Source organism: Mesoplodon densirostris, chromosome 14 (genome assembly GCF_025265405.1).
Source record: "Mesoplodon densirostris isolate mMesDen1 chromosome 14, mMesDen1 primary haplotype, whole genome shotgun sequence".
Taxonomy (NCBI): domain Eukaryota; kingdom Metazoa; phylum Chordata; class Mammalia; order Artiodactyla; family Ziphiidae; genus Mesoplodon; species Mesoplodon densirostris.
Window position 1 is genome coordinate 84,927,597 of NC_082674.1, and position 14,687 is coordinate 84,942,283.

At 39.3% G+C, this 14,687-nt stretch overlaps 1 protein-coding gene across 5 annotated transcripts in view; it reads right to left on the reverse strand.

Moving 5' to 3' along the window:
• The window catches only part of CTNNA2 (catenin alpha 2), a 1,046,049-nt gene that overhangs the window by 553,972 nt on the left and 477,390 nt on the right, over nt 1-14,687 (reverse strand). The window contains exon 7 of one of the 5 annotated variants that reach the window (XM_060116849.1): nt 6,301-6,310. The exons of the other annotated variants lie outside the window; for them this stretch is intronic. Within the exon in view, the coding sequence (XP_059972832.1) occupies nt 6,301-6,310 (10 nt within the window). The remainder of the gene's footprint in view (nt 1-6,300; nt 6,311-14,687) is intronic. 5 annotated transcript variants of the gene reach the window in all.

Consider the following 14,687-nt stretch of genomic DNA (forward strand, 5'->3'; position numbering starts at 1 on the left):
AAATCTCCAAGCAGGGGTGGTGAGCTCATAGGCACAGAAATTCTGAGCAAAGAACACTAACAGAAGAACTGCAGGCCTCAGCTGACACCTATTTGGGTGGGCAAGTTTTCAAGATCCTTCAAACATGTTTGGGTTTTGCTTTCTTCTTCTAAAGATAAGATGATCCAAATGACAGCTCTTGCTTTGCTCCACTACTTCACTTTTTAATCCTTCTTTATTTTCTCCCACGATTGAATAAGCTGCCATTGAGCATCTATGTGCAAGTAACCCTGCTCCTGATGTAAAACAAAACCAAGATAAGAGCCAAAGTACACTTTCAAGGCAAATGGACTTTCTTTTCTCTCTCTTTTTTTTTAAATTGAGGTATAATTGACATAACATTAAATGAGTTTCAGGTGCACAACATCATGTTTTGATATTTGTATACAAGGCAAAATAATAACTACAATAAGTCCAGTTTACATCCATCACCACATAGATACAATTTTTTTTCTTATGATGAGAGCTTTCAAGACCCACTCTCCTAGCTATGATCATTTTCTTAAAAAAAAAACAAAAACTATACAGTACTTCCAAGTACAATAGCTTGCATTTAAAGATATTGTTATGGTCTGAATATTTGTGTCTCCCCAACATTCATATGTTGAAATCCTACCCCCCAAAAGTAGTGGCCTTTGGGAGGTGCTTAAGTCATGAGAGTGGAACTTTCATGGATTTTATAAAAGAGATTGCACAGAACTCCCTAGCCCCTCCCCCATGTGAGGATAAAGCAAGAAGGTTCTAGCTACAAACCAGAAAAAAGGCCCTTACCCAACCATGCTGGGGTCATGATCGTGGACTTCCAAGTTCCAAGAATGGTAAGCAATAAATTCTTATTGTTAATAAGATACCAGTTTAAGGTGTTTTGTTATAACAGCCAAAAGGGACTAAGACAGATACAGTACAGACTTGTTGAATTAATATTTCTACTCCCACTAATTGCATAAATATATGCTGATCCTATAAACTGTCCTTGTACAAATAACCAATAAGAAATAAAACATCCATAGGTTAAAAGGTGGCCTGACCATCACTGAGAGGGAAGTGGTTCAGAGACTGGGCTTTGACTTCAAGCTTAGATTCCTTACCTGTAGGGGATGAAAATTACAGTATCTACATTGTAGGATTAGCACAGAAATTAAACCAGATGATTTCAGGAAAACACACAGTATATAGCAAGGCCTCAGTAAATGACAAGCATTATTATCAGTTATGCACATCAATTTTAGTTTAAACAGGAATTATGTTTCTTCTCTAAGAAAGTGATATTAAGAGGATGACATCCTGAATATTGAGCTTTTCTGAACTCAGTGGTACATTCTAAGGTTTAAAAGTCCTTATGCTGCTGGAATAGCAGAGCTACAGCCAAGAGACAGAGAATTCCCATGAACAAGAAGGTTAGAGCAATGCCCCAAAGGACGGGGTGATCAGCAGGGCTTGAAATGATTCATACTCGCTTCAGCCCACTCATATCATTTTTTCTTAAAACTCTGTTAATTGTTTTCAGTTGTACCAAAATGGCTATGGAGAAAGAAAGGGAGAGAGACAGAGAGAGAACCTCATACCTGTATGCCAGGACTGAAAATATGGGGGCTGTGAACCACCCTTATGGACATCACCTTGGAGCTTGTTACAAATGCAGATGTCAGGCCTCAGCCTAGACCCACTGAAAAAAATTTGTCAATTTAATAAGATGCCCAGGTGATTTATGTGCATATGAATATTTGAGAAATGCTACACTGGAGCACCTTCATTTTCTCCGTGGTTGGCAACCCTGATCACTCCAGAGAGAGAAGCTCACATGGGCTGGGGAACCTGCCTACACCAGGGAGGCTACGTCCAATCAGAAGGAAGAATGTATAACCTCAGACCTGCCTCCACAGAGATATCCATTGGGAACTTATGCAAATCTGCCCAGCTGGTTATGGCCTGGGATGCTGTTACACTTCCGGATTAGACCTATGTCCTTGTAACTAACCTGAGATTGGATTTATTACTGGAACTAGTCATATATTATATATACCCCCTGCCTTTCCTACCCATACATGCTATTCAGTTTGATGTATGTTGCTCATTCATGTTTTGTGTCCCATGAGAAACACACAGTATCTGTATCCTTATGTCAGTTGGGTTTTCAGTTTTATCATTTCCACACTCACTTCAGGATACATGTAGTAAACCAGTCACAGAACTGTCTACAACCTGAAGGGAGTCTGCAGGACTGTGGTTGCTGACTAACAGTGAAAAATATTCACATTGCCTTTTATAACAGGCCTAACAATTGTTGGTATCAGCTGAACGAAGGCTGACGTAGCAAAGTAAGTGATGTCTGGCCTGCCTTATAATAGGATTAGAGCATGGACTGCTTCGTAATAGCTGCTCTGCTAGTAATCCTCAAAGCATCATCTGGAAATACATTTGAATCACTGCATTTATTTTGAAAAGTCTCTGATAGAAACGCTGGTAATCCTGGCCTCCCAGTAAGTAGTATGTTTATGTCACACAATCAAATCAGTTTCTTGAGGCCATTGGGAAAATGTCACCATAATCCTTCTTATTTTTATAAAACATTTCACAATTTACTCAATGCTTTTATCTGGCTTCTTGCATGAGGTTGGCAGGGCAAATTCAACCCAAGCCACACATTCTAAGCCTTTACCTACAGATGAAGAAACTTAATAACCTAAGTCAGCTGAAGGTTAGGTTAGTGACGTGCATTGGATGACTTGTCCAGGGTCTTAAGGCTACTCAATGGAGAAGCCAGAACCAAAGCCCAATGACTGGATTCCTAAGTCAGATTCCTTTTCCCCATATTGGGCTGCTGCCTCCCAAATGATGATTCCACACATCACAAGGGAATGTCCAAAGAGTCAAAGTGTCCAACCAAATGTCTGGATCAAATTAACTGGGTCTTTTAATGACCCTCACTTCACCATCTAATTAACCTGCTTATTACTCCTGTGCATTTTACTTTTTAAAGAATTTCAAATCAGCACAAATAGAAATATGTGTGTCTGTCTGCTTTTGGATTATTTAGAACAAACATAGGTCCCCCCTATACAGAGAAGAAACTTTGTCCTATGTGTGTGGATGTTACTTTTGGAAAACCAGGAAACACTTATCTTTCTTTAAATTCATTCATTCATTTGTTGGACAGATGTGTCTGAGTGCTCACTAATGCCAGAGTCTGTGTGACACCTGGGTCACATTCATTTATCAAGTGAAAATTACTTTTTTATTTTTTATTTTTATTTTTTTGGCCACACCACACAGCTTGTGGGATCTCAGTTCCCCGACCAGGGATTGAACCCAGGCCATAGCAGTGAAAGTGCCAAATCCTAACCATTAGACCACCAGAGAACTCTGGAATATTGCTTTTTCAAACAGCCAGATCTCACTATGGGCTTATATTACTTGCAACAAACTAAAAGCTCTGCGAAGGATTTAAAATCACTGATTTCAAGTCAGATATTCATAAACCTCTGCACATAGAAGTGATTTACAAACACCTGCATATAGACCTATATTTTGTCTTAAGTTTAACCGTAGGTCTATATGCCCATCAAAATCACTTGCAGTCTGTACTCATTCGGTTAACTCTCTCTGCTGGCTCTTTGCCTCATGTATATTTAATCAACATCACCCCTCCTCTACCCAGTCTCTTTTTCTTTCTCTTTAATCCAAGTCATTAATAAAAATATTGAGCAAAACTGACATAAGGAGGAAGCCATATGCCTCTTCACAAGAGACTCTTCTCCACATATCTCCAAGGTAATCAATCCATCAGTACAGATGAAAACTGAGAGTTTCCTAAAAGCTCCACAGACAAACAAGATGCAAAAAAAAAAGGGTGAAAGAATGCCTTTACTAAATCCCTCTAAACATTTAAACAAACTGTGCCTTTTCAAAATCACCCAGCTTTTAGAACTCCACCACAATACATGACTCAGCAAATTTGCCTGTGTGCCACTCCCTGGCCTTATTTTTAAGTCACCATTTTTCTCTCATGCTCTGCAGTGGACATTAGTAGAGCTGTCCTGAAATATTCCTGTTCTCTTTTTGCACCCACTATAAGATCGGATTCCCTTGCCCCCTTTTTACTTTGGCATGGCAAAGTGACCTGCTTTGGCCAATGAAATGTGAACAGATGTTTGCCAAATTCAGGCAGATTCTCTAGGAGCCTTTGCTTTATCTGCCATCTCCCTTTCTCCTGTGCATTTCAGGAAACAAGTGTCAAGAAGGATACATGACCGCCCTGGGCCATGTATGACTATGCTCATCATACATGACTATGATGAGCAGAGCCCCTGCCAACCCACATTCATCATGGAGGGTGGATGAGAAGAAAATTATTGTTTCATCAAGATACCAAGATGGGGGGATGTTGGTTACTCCAGATTAACCTGGCCTATCCTCACTGATACTTCTGGAAGGATCAATAGCTTCTCTCTGCTCAGAAGACCTTAATTCCTCTTCTAGTATTCAAGGTCTTCTATAATTTGACCTGGATTTATCTCTCAAATGTATTTTATAACCATCACTCGGATAGCACTACCTGCTTCTTTCTGGAACCCTATTCTTCTGAGCTCCACCTCGAAATGTCACTTTTGTCGATCACTGAGTTTAGTATTGCAGCTTAGGAGCCACATTTGCCTTCCATTTTTTCATCTTCATTCCTTCATCTAAAGTATTACAGAACATCACAGGTGGAAACGAAATATGTATAATTTTTCCCCTGACTGTGTGCTCTGCTTCATCCATTTAAATTCCTCAGGAACTGCCAACCAAAGGGTAAGCAAAATAAACCAAACCAGCTAGGAAGTTTCTTAAGAAGTTAATTAACATGCTCCATGTAGCACTGTCGTATACTAACTCAGGAGTGTGAAAGGTATGATTTCTCTAGAAGTTCCTGCTGCCTTTAATTAATTCAATAAGCAATATAATAACTACTCTTTATAATCCCTGAAGTTGCCTTTGACAAATTCAATGCGAGTTACAACTGTGTATGCCAGTTCTTAGAAGAGGGCTGTCACATATAATGACCCAGACCCAATGGGTTGGACACTCCTAAAAGAGAGATTTTGGGTCAGTTAAAGATAAAAAACAATCAGAGCTCCCCAACAAAGGAACACACTGCCTACAAAAAGCATTGTGTGTATCTGGGGTCAACAGAAATATCTAACAGAGGACACATCTATAAGAGATGTCAGAGAAACAGTTCCAGCACTGGGTGGTATTTCTGCCTGATGAATACTACGGTGCCTTCCTGCTGTCTGGTTCTGCGATTTTATTTCTCCCATTTCCCTGTGTCTACCTCTCAACATTTCTTGCCATTCCCTTCTGGCTTGCTACTAAACCCCATTACAAACCATAGATTAAGGACAAAGAAAGAGGGCTTCATCTTGTCAGTGGTAATGTGGGTCCACCCGAGGAGGTATTTACAAACGTGACTTAAGGAGAGCCCAGGAGATTGTGTTGGTGCAGGAGAAGGGAACCAGCGGAAAGCTGAATATAAACCCGCTTCTACAAATGCTCTCTTGTCTCACCAAGATACATTACCTCTCTGTGGGAAAGCCACCGAGCTAGCATTTACTATTTTGTGATTATAATCCACTTTCCATTCTACTGCTAGCATCCCTATATAACTTGCAAAGTAATACCTTCTTGTAAGATCTTGACAGGAATATTAAAAATTCATAAACATATTGCCTTTTGCCCACAATGAAAAAATACAGTGCCGATTTTGGTAAAGAAACCTAGTATAACATGGGAAGTGAGAAGAAGCAGACCCCTTACACTCTAATGATACCACATTGAATTATATATACATGGAAGTAAGAACATTCTGGAAAGGCTGGTGACTCTGATAGTGCTCCCAAGAATGACTCTTCCAGAACATCCTCACTGAAAATGAGAGAATTCAAGCACCTTTTCTTTCTTTCATGCTTCTCTGACTTTGCCTATACCCCCAGACAAACTGTTCAAAGGTACTTGGAATTTCCAACCCCTAGCTTCTGCCTGGTTCTGCTCCCTACCTAACAGTAGAAAATGAACTTGTTCTGTCTCTCTTCTGTACACATCTGTGGCCCAGAGCCTCAAAGACCTATCCTCATCTTGCTAGTGTGGAAGCCAAGCAGCCTACAGATGCTGTTAACAGAACCTAGGATGTTGCAGGGTTGTTCCATTAACCAAATGCCTCCAACTAGTTCCATTATGATTTGGGAATTTCAAAACAAGTACTGATGAAACTAGTTTTAAAACTGTACTTGCACTGATACAGGTAGGACCTTAGGGTATATGCCAAATCAAATTCTGTCAATGACTGTACAGTCACTGTCTATTAGTGTTAAGGAAGTCCAAAGAATCAAAGCAAATCATGATTAAAAGGCCAAGTTCCAAGTGTGTTTCCCACATGAGATCAAAAGGAGAGATGGGATTAAAAACCTGATATTTCTTCAGTGATGAAAAAGTCAAATCACTTCCTCAAACAGAGAAGTTATCCCCCCCTCTTTTCTATAAGGTAGGAATAACTGAATAATTATTATAGTGTAATTAAATAGGGAGCATGGGAAATTACCTTCCTAGTGCAAGAAACCACAGTGAACAATCTGTTATGGCCCTCCACATCCTGTTCTGGAAATGATCTAATTAGGATATCAGTTAGACCATATTGTCTCCCAGGTGACACAGTGGAAAATTCATTGCTTACGAGTGACTTTAAACTAGAAGTTACAGAGAAGTAAACAGTACAAGTTGATCCTGGCAGAGAAACAATATTCTACTCATCTAATAAAGGTACTATTAATCTCTAATTTTTGTGGACAGAAATAGTTTTTAAGAAAATAAAATATCTCTACTAATTTTGAAACACTCCTGAACCTAATCCAAATAGATTACCTTCTCATTTGAAGTCACCAGACCAATGAACTCACTGGTCCAGCACTGACCCAAGAGCCTGAAAGTAAGAAGCAATGGCCTCTGGGCAATGAAAACAGAGGTCAAAAAGTCTTTCTGGCAAATCTTTTGAATCTTTTTTTTCTTTAGTGTGTCAATTTCTTGGTGGGATTTGCTGTGTTTTATTGATTTGTTCTTTGGACAAAGCACACGAAGTGCATACCATAAGCTATGCACCACTATGCTAGTACTCAGGAAACAAAGTCAAAGAAGCAAAGACCATTTCTCCTCAGTGTCACTCTTAGGATGCTGTTTAAAAGAACACAGAACAAGAAAACAGAACCTCCAAAAAACTCTGTGGACTATTTGAAAAAAAGAAAAGAAATCCCATTAATTCTCTAAAATTATTGAACCAGAACAAATAGCATCACTTAATGCAACATGACCGAAACAGCAATTTCATTTGGTTTGATACTTACATTAAATCTTCAGACCAACCATCCATTGAAAGCTTCAGGAGAAACACACCTAAATTCTAGATCTAGATCCCCAAAACACCAAAAGAGCAATATAATCACATCGAATCCAAAGGAAACCAGACATTGGGCTAAGTAGAAACCTCATGTATTTTGTTTCTTGCATCTCTTTGAAATCTGTTTGTTGTTACAGAAGGAATAGGAATAAGGAAGCAAGTAGTACCAGAGGGAGAAAAAAGAGACAATGCATTTCTCTGACCATCAGATTGATAGTATTTGATTGGTTAGTGTTTTTGTTTTTTTCTTCTTAACCATTATCAGTAAGGCTGGTTGATTTTGAATCTAGCAAGGACCTAATAGATTTTCAAATAGGAACTTGCTATTTATTTCTTTAGCTAGTAAAAGTGCTTCTATATAGGTTACTTGATTATGTTGATGGTTCTCAAAGGTGAATGTGTGTGTGTGTTTCTGTGTGTGTGTCTGTCAGTGTGTCATAGGGGAGTAATAACCTGGACGAAGAACAGAGGAAAGACCTGAGTGGCAGTAAAGGTATAAAGGGGAGTGGGAAAGAGATTTATGGGAGTGAATAAAGTCTCTCTGGTACACATCAATTTTAAAAACAACTTATGTCATGTCTTCTGCAAAGGTGAAATTCACTGGAGTTTGATATTTTACAGGAAAGGAACAAAGTGAGAAAGAGAAAAGGGAAGGAGGGAGAGAGGAGAGAGAATTTCCTTGTCACGTTTCTGAAGGGAGCCATCCCCAGCGTTTACAGATTGCCACTTATCATTGGCAATACATACCATCAGATAAGGAAAACAGCCTGCACATGTTTTAAAATCCCCCATTTAAAATTTAAATTCATTAGTTTATGAGCTGCTGGGAATTGACAGTTTTACACCCCAATCGTCCTCGAAATTTATGTAAAAGCTGCCGTAAAACGGAATAGGGGAACATCTCCAAGTGATAACACCAAACACAAATTGGTAAATAAAAACGCAGCTGAAGCCGATTTGCTGCGGGTCATATAACCGAGAATGTCGTTTATATTAAAGGTAAGTTCTTTAAGCACTTGCTCCTCACCCGGCCGTGCTTTTTTTACCAACGTTTAAAACATTAATGGACTGTTTTTATTGCTCCCCTCCTCTAATGGCATTTCTATAACTGGATCCACACATATAAAATATGTCCCATGTACCTGCAGCATGGCAGGCGTGTCCTTCTTTTTCTGTAGTAGGGGTGTGTGCGCCTCTGAGTGTTTTCTCTCTGACACTGTATATCACAATTAGATTACAGTGTCCTGATTTTAGAGGTTTTAATTATAATACAGCTTGATACTAGATACTAGAGATTAGACTTCAGAAATGCATGGAGGTTTGTGTCTGATTTGTCTTCAGTTTTGAAATTTTGTTCTTGCTTTTAAAACAAAGTTCCCTGGGGCTCACACATATGAGTTTAATATGTTTGAATAAGTGGAACAGAAGGTGAGTCAAGGAACCAGTTCTCCAAATGAAAGATGTATCTAGAGGGGTCTCAAAACAAGTTTTCTCCAAATGGGGAAGCCTCAAATACCCTTTCTCGTTCATGCTCTCTGGCTTATCTCTAAACAATCTTTGCTTAATCAGTGTCACAAAGCTCTTCTCCAAAACTAACTGCTAACTTTGTAGTGGTAACTAACTACTAACTAACTTTGTAGTTTTATCTTTTATTTGGGGGGTTATAATTCATCTCAAATTGATTTTTGTACATGGATGGAGTAAGGTAAGGGTCAAGGTTGACTCCCTATTGAATTGTTTTGGTTCCCTGCTGAAAATCATTTGACCATATATGTGTGGGCCTTCTCCATTCTCTATATTCTTCCATTAATCTATTTATATCTCCTTTCACTAATATCATATCTTGACTATTGTAACTTCATAGTAAGTCTTAAAAGTCAGGTAAAGTAGGTCCTCCATCTTTGTTTTCCTTTTTAAAGGCCTCCATACCTGAACCTTTAGGTTTACCTGGAACGGTACACTTACAAAGGCCCAATGACATGTAGGGCTCTTCTAAAAATCAGTATTTTAATCAAACTCTGATTCCACAGAGCTGAGGGATGTTTACAAAGATTAAGGAATGAAGCAATAATAACAAATTTAAGAGGATGACTGCATTTTACAGACTAATCTGCCTCCAGGACTTCCTGGAGGTAAAATCAAATCCCCCTAAAACTGAGTTCCTATGCTGAGTTTATGATTAAACTATCCCAAACTTTACTCCCTTTCTTTTCCTGAACCTGTTCCCTTCAAGACTGAGGAGTATCAAAGAAAAGGGAGGACTAAAACTGTATATAAGCCCCTGTGCTCCTGTCCTTTGAAGTAAAAGGCTCTCACTTTAGTCTCCCAGGCTTCCCTTGAGTCTCAAAAGGCTGAGTCAAGAGTTAACAATTAGGAATGTGAAGATGTACCAGCAATCCCACTCCTTGGCATATATCCAGAGAAAACCATAATTCAAAAAGATAAATGCACCCCATTGTTCACTGCAGCACTATTTACAATAGCCAGGATATGGAAGCCACCTAAATGTCCATCAACAGAGGAATAGATAAAGAAGATGTGGTACATGTATACAATGAAATATTACTCAGCCATAAAAAAGAACAAAATAATGCCATTTGCAGGAATATGGATGGACCTAGAGCTTGTCATACTGAGTGAGGTAAGACAGAGAAAGATATATCCTATGATATCAGTTACATGTGGAATCTTAAAAAAAAAAAAGGTACAAATAAACCCATTAACAAAACAGAAATTGAGTCACAGATGTAGAAAACAAACTTATTGTTACCAGGAAGTAAGAGGGGGAGGGATAAATTGGGAGATTGGGATTCACATATACACACTGCTATATGTAAAATAGATAACTACTAAGGACCTACTGTATAGTACAGGGAACTAGACTCAACACTCTGTAATGACCTATGTGGGAAAAGAATCTAAAAAAGAGTGGATATACATATATGTATAACTGATTCACTTTGCTGTACACCTGAAACTAACACAACACTGTAAATCAACTATACTCTAATAAAAAAAATTAATTAAAAAAAAGGAATGTGAAGATATAGAAACAAAAAAAAAATAGCTGTTGGACTTGGAAACTGGTAACAATTTAGACTATAAATCCACCACATTGCAGAATCACCAAACTCCCAGTGCCCTGAAAAATAGAGACAAAGGTCTGAAGCACAGTCCTGAGTTGTTTTTACAGGAAGCCAACGCCCACCAGATGAAAACTGCTGCCCAGAAGGACACAGACCCTAGACTGGTTGAAACCAGAAGGTTGATGACGCTTGAAACTTCACCTTGCTGCCAACCAATCTATGAATTGTGCAGGAGCTAATCACACACTCTGCAGCCCCCTCCCTCATACTGTCTTTAAAACCACTTCCCTGAAAGCCACCGGGGAGTTTGGGTCTTTTGAGCATGAGCTCCCAGTTCTCCTTGCTTAGACCCTGCAATAAATGCTGTACTTTCCTTCACCACAACCCAGTGTCAGTAGATTGGCTTTACTGTGTGTGGATAATTGGACCCAGGTTTGATTCGCTAACAGAGGTAGGGTCTGCTCTCCTTCAACTTGGTGTTTCCAGCACATAACAGAGTCTCCAGCCCATTGTAAGTGTTCACATGACCTCTGGGGGAATTCACCTCTGCATGGAACAGCCAAACCTGAGTACTCACTGTTCTGCGGTGGGGGCCAGGGGGAGGCGCTCTCCTTCACTTAAAATACTCCACCAACCTCTCCTGACCTCTTTTATGTTGCTTTTCCCATTTTGTCTTACCTTGTAGGCAGTTTCCTTCCCTTCAAAATTATATGTCAGGTGTGGATAGAGACTACCTTTTATATTTCCAAGTATCTCCACAGACCTTTGTACAGAGAACAATAACCCTGTGGTGAGGAGCAGGGTGGCTCTGTGGGGAGGTGTTGGGTCATCCATCAAGCCAGCTAGCAAACTCACCAGCCCCTCACAGAGTCTGGGACACAGAGCAGACACTCAGTAGATACCAGTCAATTGAGAGAGTACATACACTTTCTATTGTAAATACTGTTTTGAGGCAGACTCAGAAAATTAGTTTCTTTGAATTAATGGGGGAAATCATCCATGGCAGCACTCCTTTCAGAGGCAAAATCAAATAGGACTCATATTTCCTATAAAGCCTAAAAGAAAACCATGTCATCCCCCAGCTTGTATTTAAGAAAAGATAGAAGGGAAAGAAGAAGCATCAAGATAAGACATGCTTCACAAAGCATCGGGGAGAAGGGGTGAGCACCAAATGCCCTTGGCCAAAGTAAACATACTTGACAAACAAAAGTAGAACCAAATAGAAAGGGCAGCACCACATGGAGCTGGAAGACACTTGTTACATATTACAAAGAGTGAGAAGAGGCCATTCCTACCACCACCACTGGATTATCCCAGCAATTCCCTAACTGGGCTCTCTGCTCATTCTGGACTTCTTCAGTCAATGCACCACAGTGAGACGAGCTCGACTGTTCTAAACCATAGTGAATGCATGCCATTCTCCTGCTTAAAGGCCTTCATTTACACCAAACAGAAAGTAGGCAAAACCCCAAAGTCCATCACACGGCCCGTGCCCACTTTTCTGCCCCTCACTGGTCACCACTCACACATCTATAGTCTTTACTTCAGACCTAGGAACCACCCCTGCCATGGCTTTGCATATGTTATATTCCCTCTGCCTAGAGCATCTACACCCACTTCTCTTCCCAGGACTTAGATCAAGCATCACCTCATCCCAGGAACTTTCACTGATCCTCCCAGTTGAACTCCTCCATGGCAACTATTTTCACGTTGGTCTAATTGTTAAAACTTCAAATGGGTTGTGGTTACAAAGTCACCTTTGATCTCTGTGAGGTCCGTACTCAACACTTGATGTGGCATGCAGTCAGTGCTTAATGAATGGGCGAATAAATTATTGATTGAGCGAATGAATAAATGTGCCTAGTAAACATTAAATAGATTCATGACCAATGCAGTTATGTCTCTGGATAACTTTGCTGTGTGACAACTGAAATTTTTACCTACCTTTTATTTTTTAAATCATTTTATATACAACATAAACATATTTTTACATAGTATAGAATATAAAGCATATACTATGCTAGGCAAGTTATATACTGCACCCATTTTAAGTGTACATTCAAAAAGTTTTGAAAAATGTGCATGCCTTTGTAACTACCATCACAATAAGGACATAAAACATTTCCATCATCCCAAAAAGCTCCCTTGTGCCTCATCTCAGTCAATGCTCCTCTCATTCCCAGCTGCCAGGCAATCACTAATTTACTTTCTGTCACTATATAATAGTTTGGAATATTTTTAAATTGTATATACATAAAACCATACAGTATGCATTCTTTTCAGGCTGGCTTATTTAGCTCAGCAAAATATTGAGATTCATCTGTTTGGTTGTGCATATCATTGTTTTTTTATTATCATAATTCATTTACTCATTAACACTTGTTGATAGATGTATAAGTTGTTTCCAGTTTGGAGTTATTATGAATAAAAGTGCTATGAAAATTAGTGTGTAAGTCTTTGTATAGATAGTTTTCATTTTATTTGAGTAGAATCCTAGAAACATCACTGTTAGCTTGTATGGTAGGTATATGTTTAACAAAGAAGCTTCCAAACTGTTTTTAAAGGTGGTTGTACCATTCTGCATTGTTTGCAGTAATATGTGAGAATTACAATTGTTCTATAGGTTAGCAGATATTTGGCCCTGTCCAAAATGTCCACAAGACATTTGGTCCATGAAACATTTGATCCATGCCAAAAGGTCCTTGAAATTTGGTCCTACCCAAAATATCCATGAGCATATTTGGCCCATGCCAAATGGCTTTGGACAGGACCAAATATCAAGAACCTTTTGGTGTGGACCAAATGTCTTACAGACTACAAATCTCTTTTGGATATTTTGCACAGGACCAAATGTCCTACAAGGGTACTATATACTCTCCAACACTTAGCATTATCAAGTTTTCTAAGCATCTCTCTCTGTTTCCTGCTGTGAGTTCTGCAACCTAGAGGACTTGTATACTTGCCTTAGGGAGAGGATGTGTAGTTGGTTGTAAGGCTCTTTCATTATTTAGCATAATGCCTATGAACAGGACCCAACTCAGAAGTAATGAGAGGGAGGGACAAAATGAGATGCAGGTAAACAAGTCTACAGGTACCATGATTAAGAAAAAAAATGATGTGAACTGGAATTCAGTTTAAATCTGAAAAGTCCAAGGGTAAACTGAGGAGCATGGAACCCATGCTTTCTTGGGAGCCCACCTCCATTCCCTAGACTGGTACAGGGCTGAGCAAGAAAGAGGTCTTCAGTAATTACTTGTTGATTTCCTTTTCAAGGGTGGGCAGTACTTTTTGGCATTGAGACCATTTAAATAAGGGCTTGAACATTTCTTATTAGGAGCCACACATAGGAAGGAAACAGAAAATGCTTGGATCTATTTCTTATTGTCTCTAAGTGAGAAGCTAATGGAAAGCCAACCCTTTAAACTCCCTAGTGCTCCTTTCCCCATATGTCTCCGGCCATGCAATGTACATAACTGGTGATGAGTAAACACTACATTAGTCAATGAAGTGTGTTAAGAGTTTTGGCCTAATATACAGGTGGATTCAGCAGAAAATAATTAATTTATGCCTATTATTTTTATAGTAGTATTTTTTAAATTAATTAATTAATTAATTAATGTTTGGCTGCATTGGGTCTTTGTTGCTTCATGGGCCTTCTCAAGTTGCAGCAAGTGGGGGCTATTTTTCGTTGAGGCACACGTGCTTCTTATTGCAGTGGCTCCCCTTGTTACGTAGCATGGGCTCAAGACACACGGGCTTCAGTAGTTGTGGCACGTAGGATCAGTAGTTGTGGCACAGGCTTAGTTGCTCCATGGCATGTGGGATCTTGCAGGACCAGGGCTCAAACCCATGTCCCCTGCATTGGCAGGTGAATTCTTAACCACTGCACCACCAGGGAAATCCCCATAGTAGTTATTTTTTGAGAGCTATGTGATATACACTTTGCTAAGCAAGTTATGTATGATATGTCCCTTAATACTTAAACAACCCTAGGAGGTAGACAGTATTATCACCTTCATTTTGCAGTGGAGGAAAATAAGACACAAAGAGTAAAGTAGATTGCCAAAAATAAAATAGTAAGTTGGGAAGTCCACATCGGAATTCAGGTCCAATTGACTTCCAAACCCTTGCTCTTG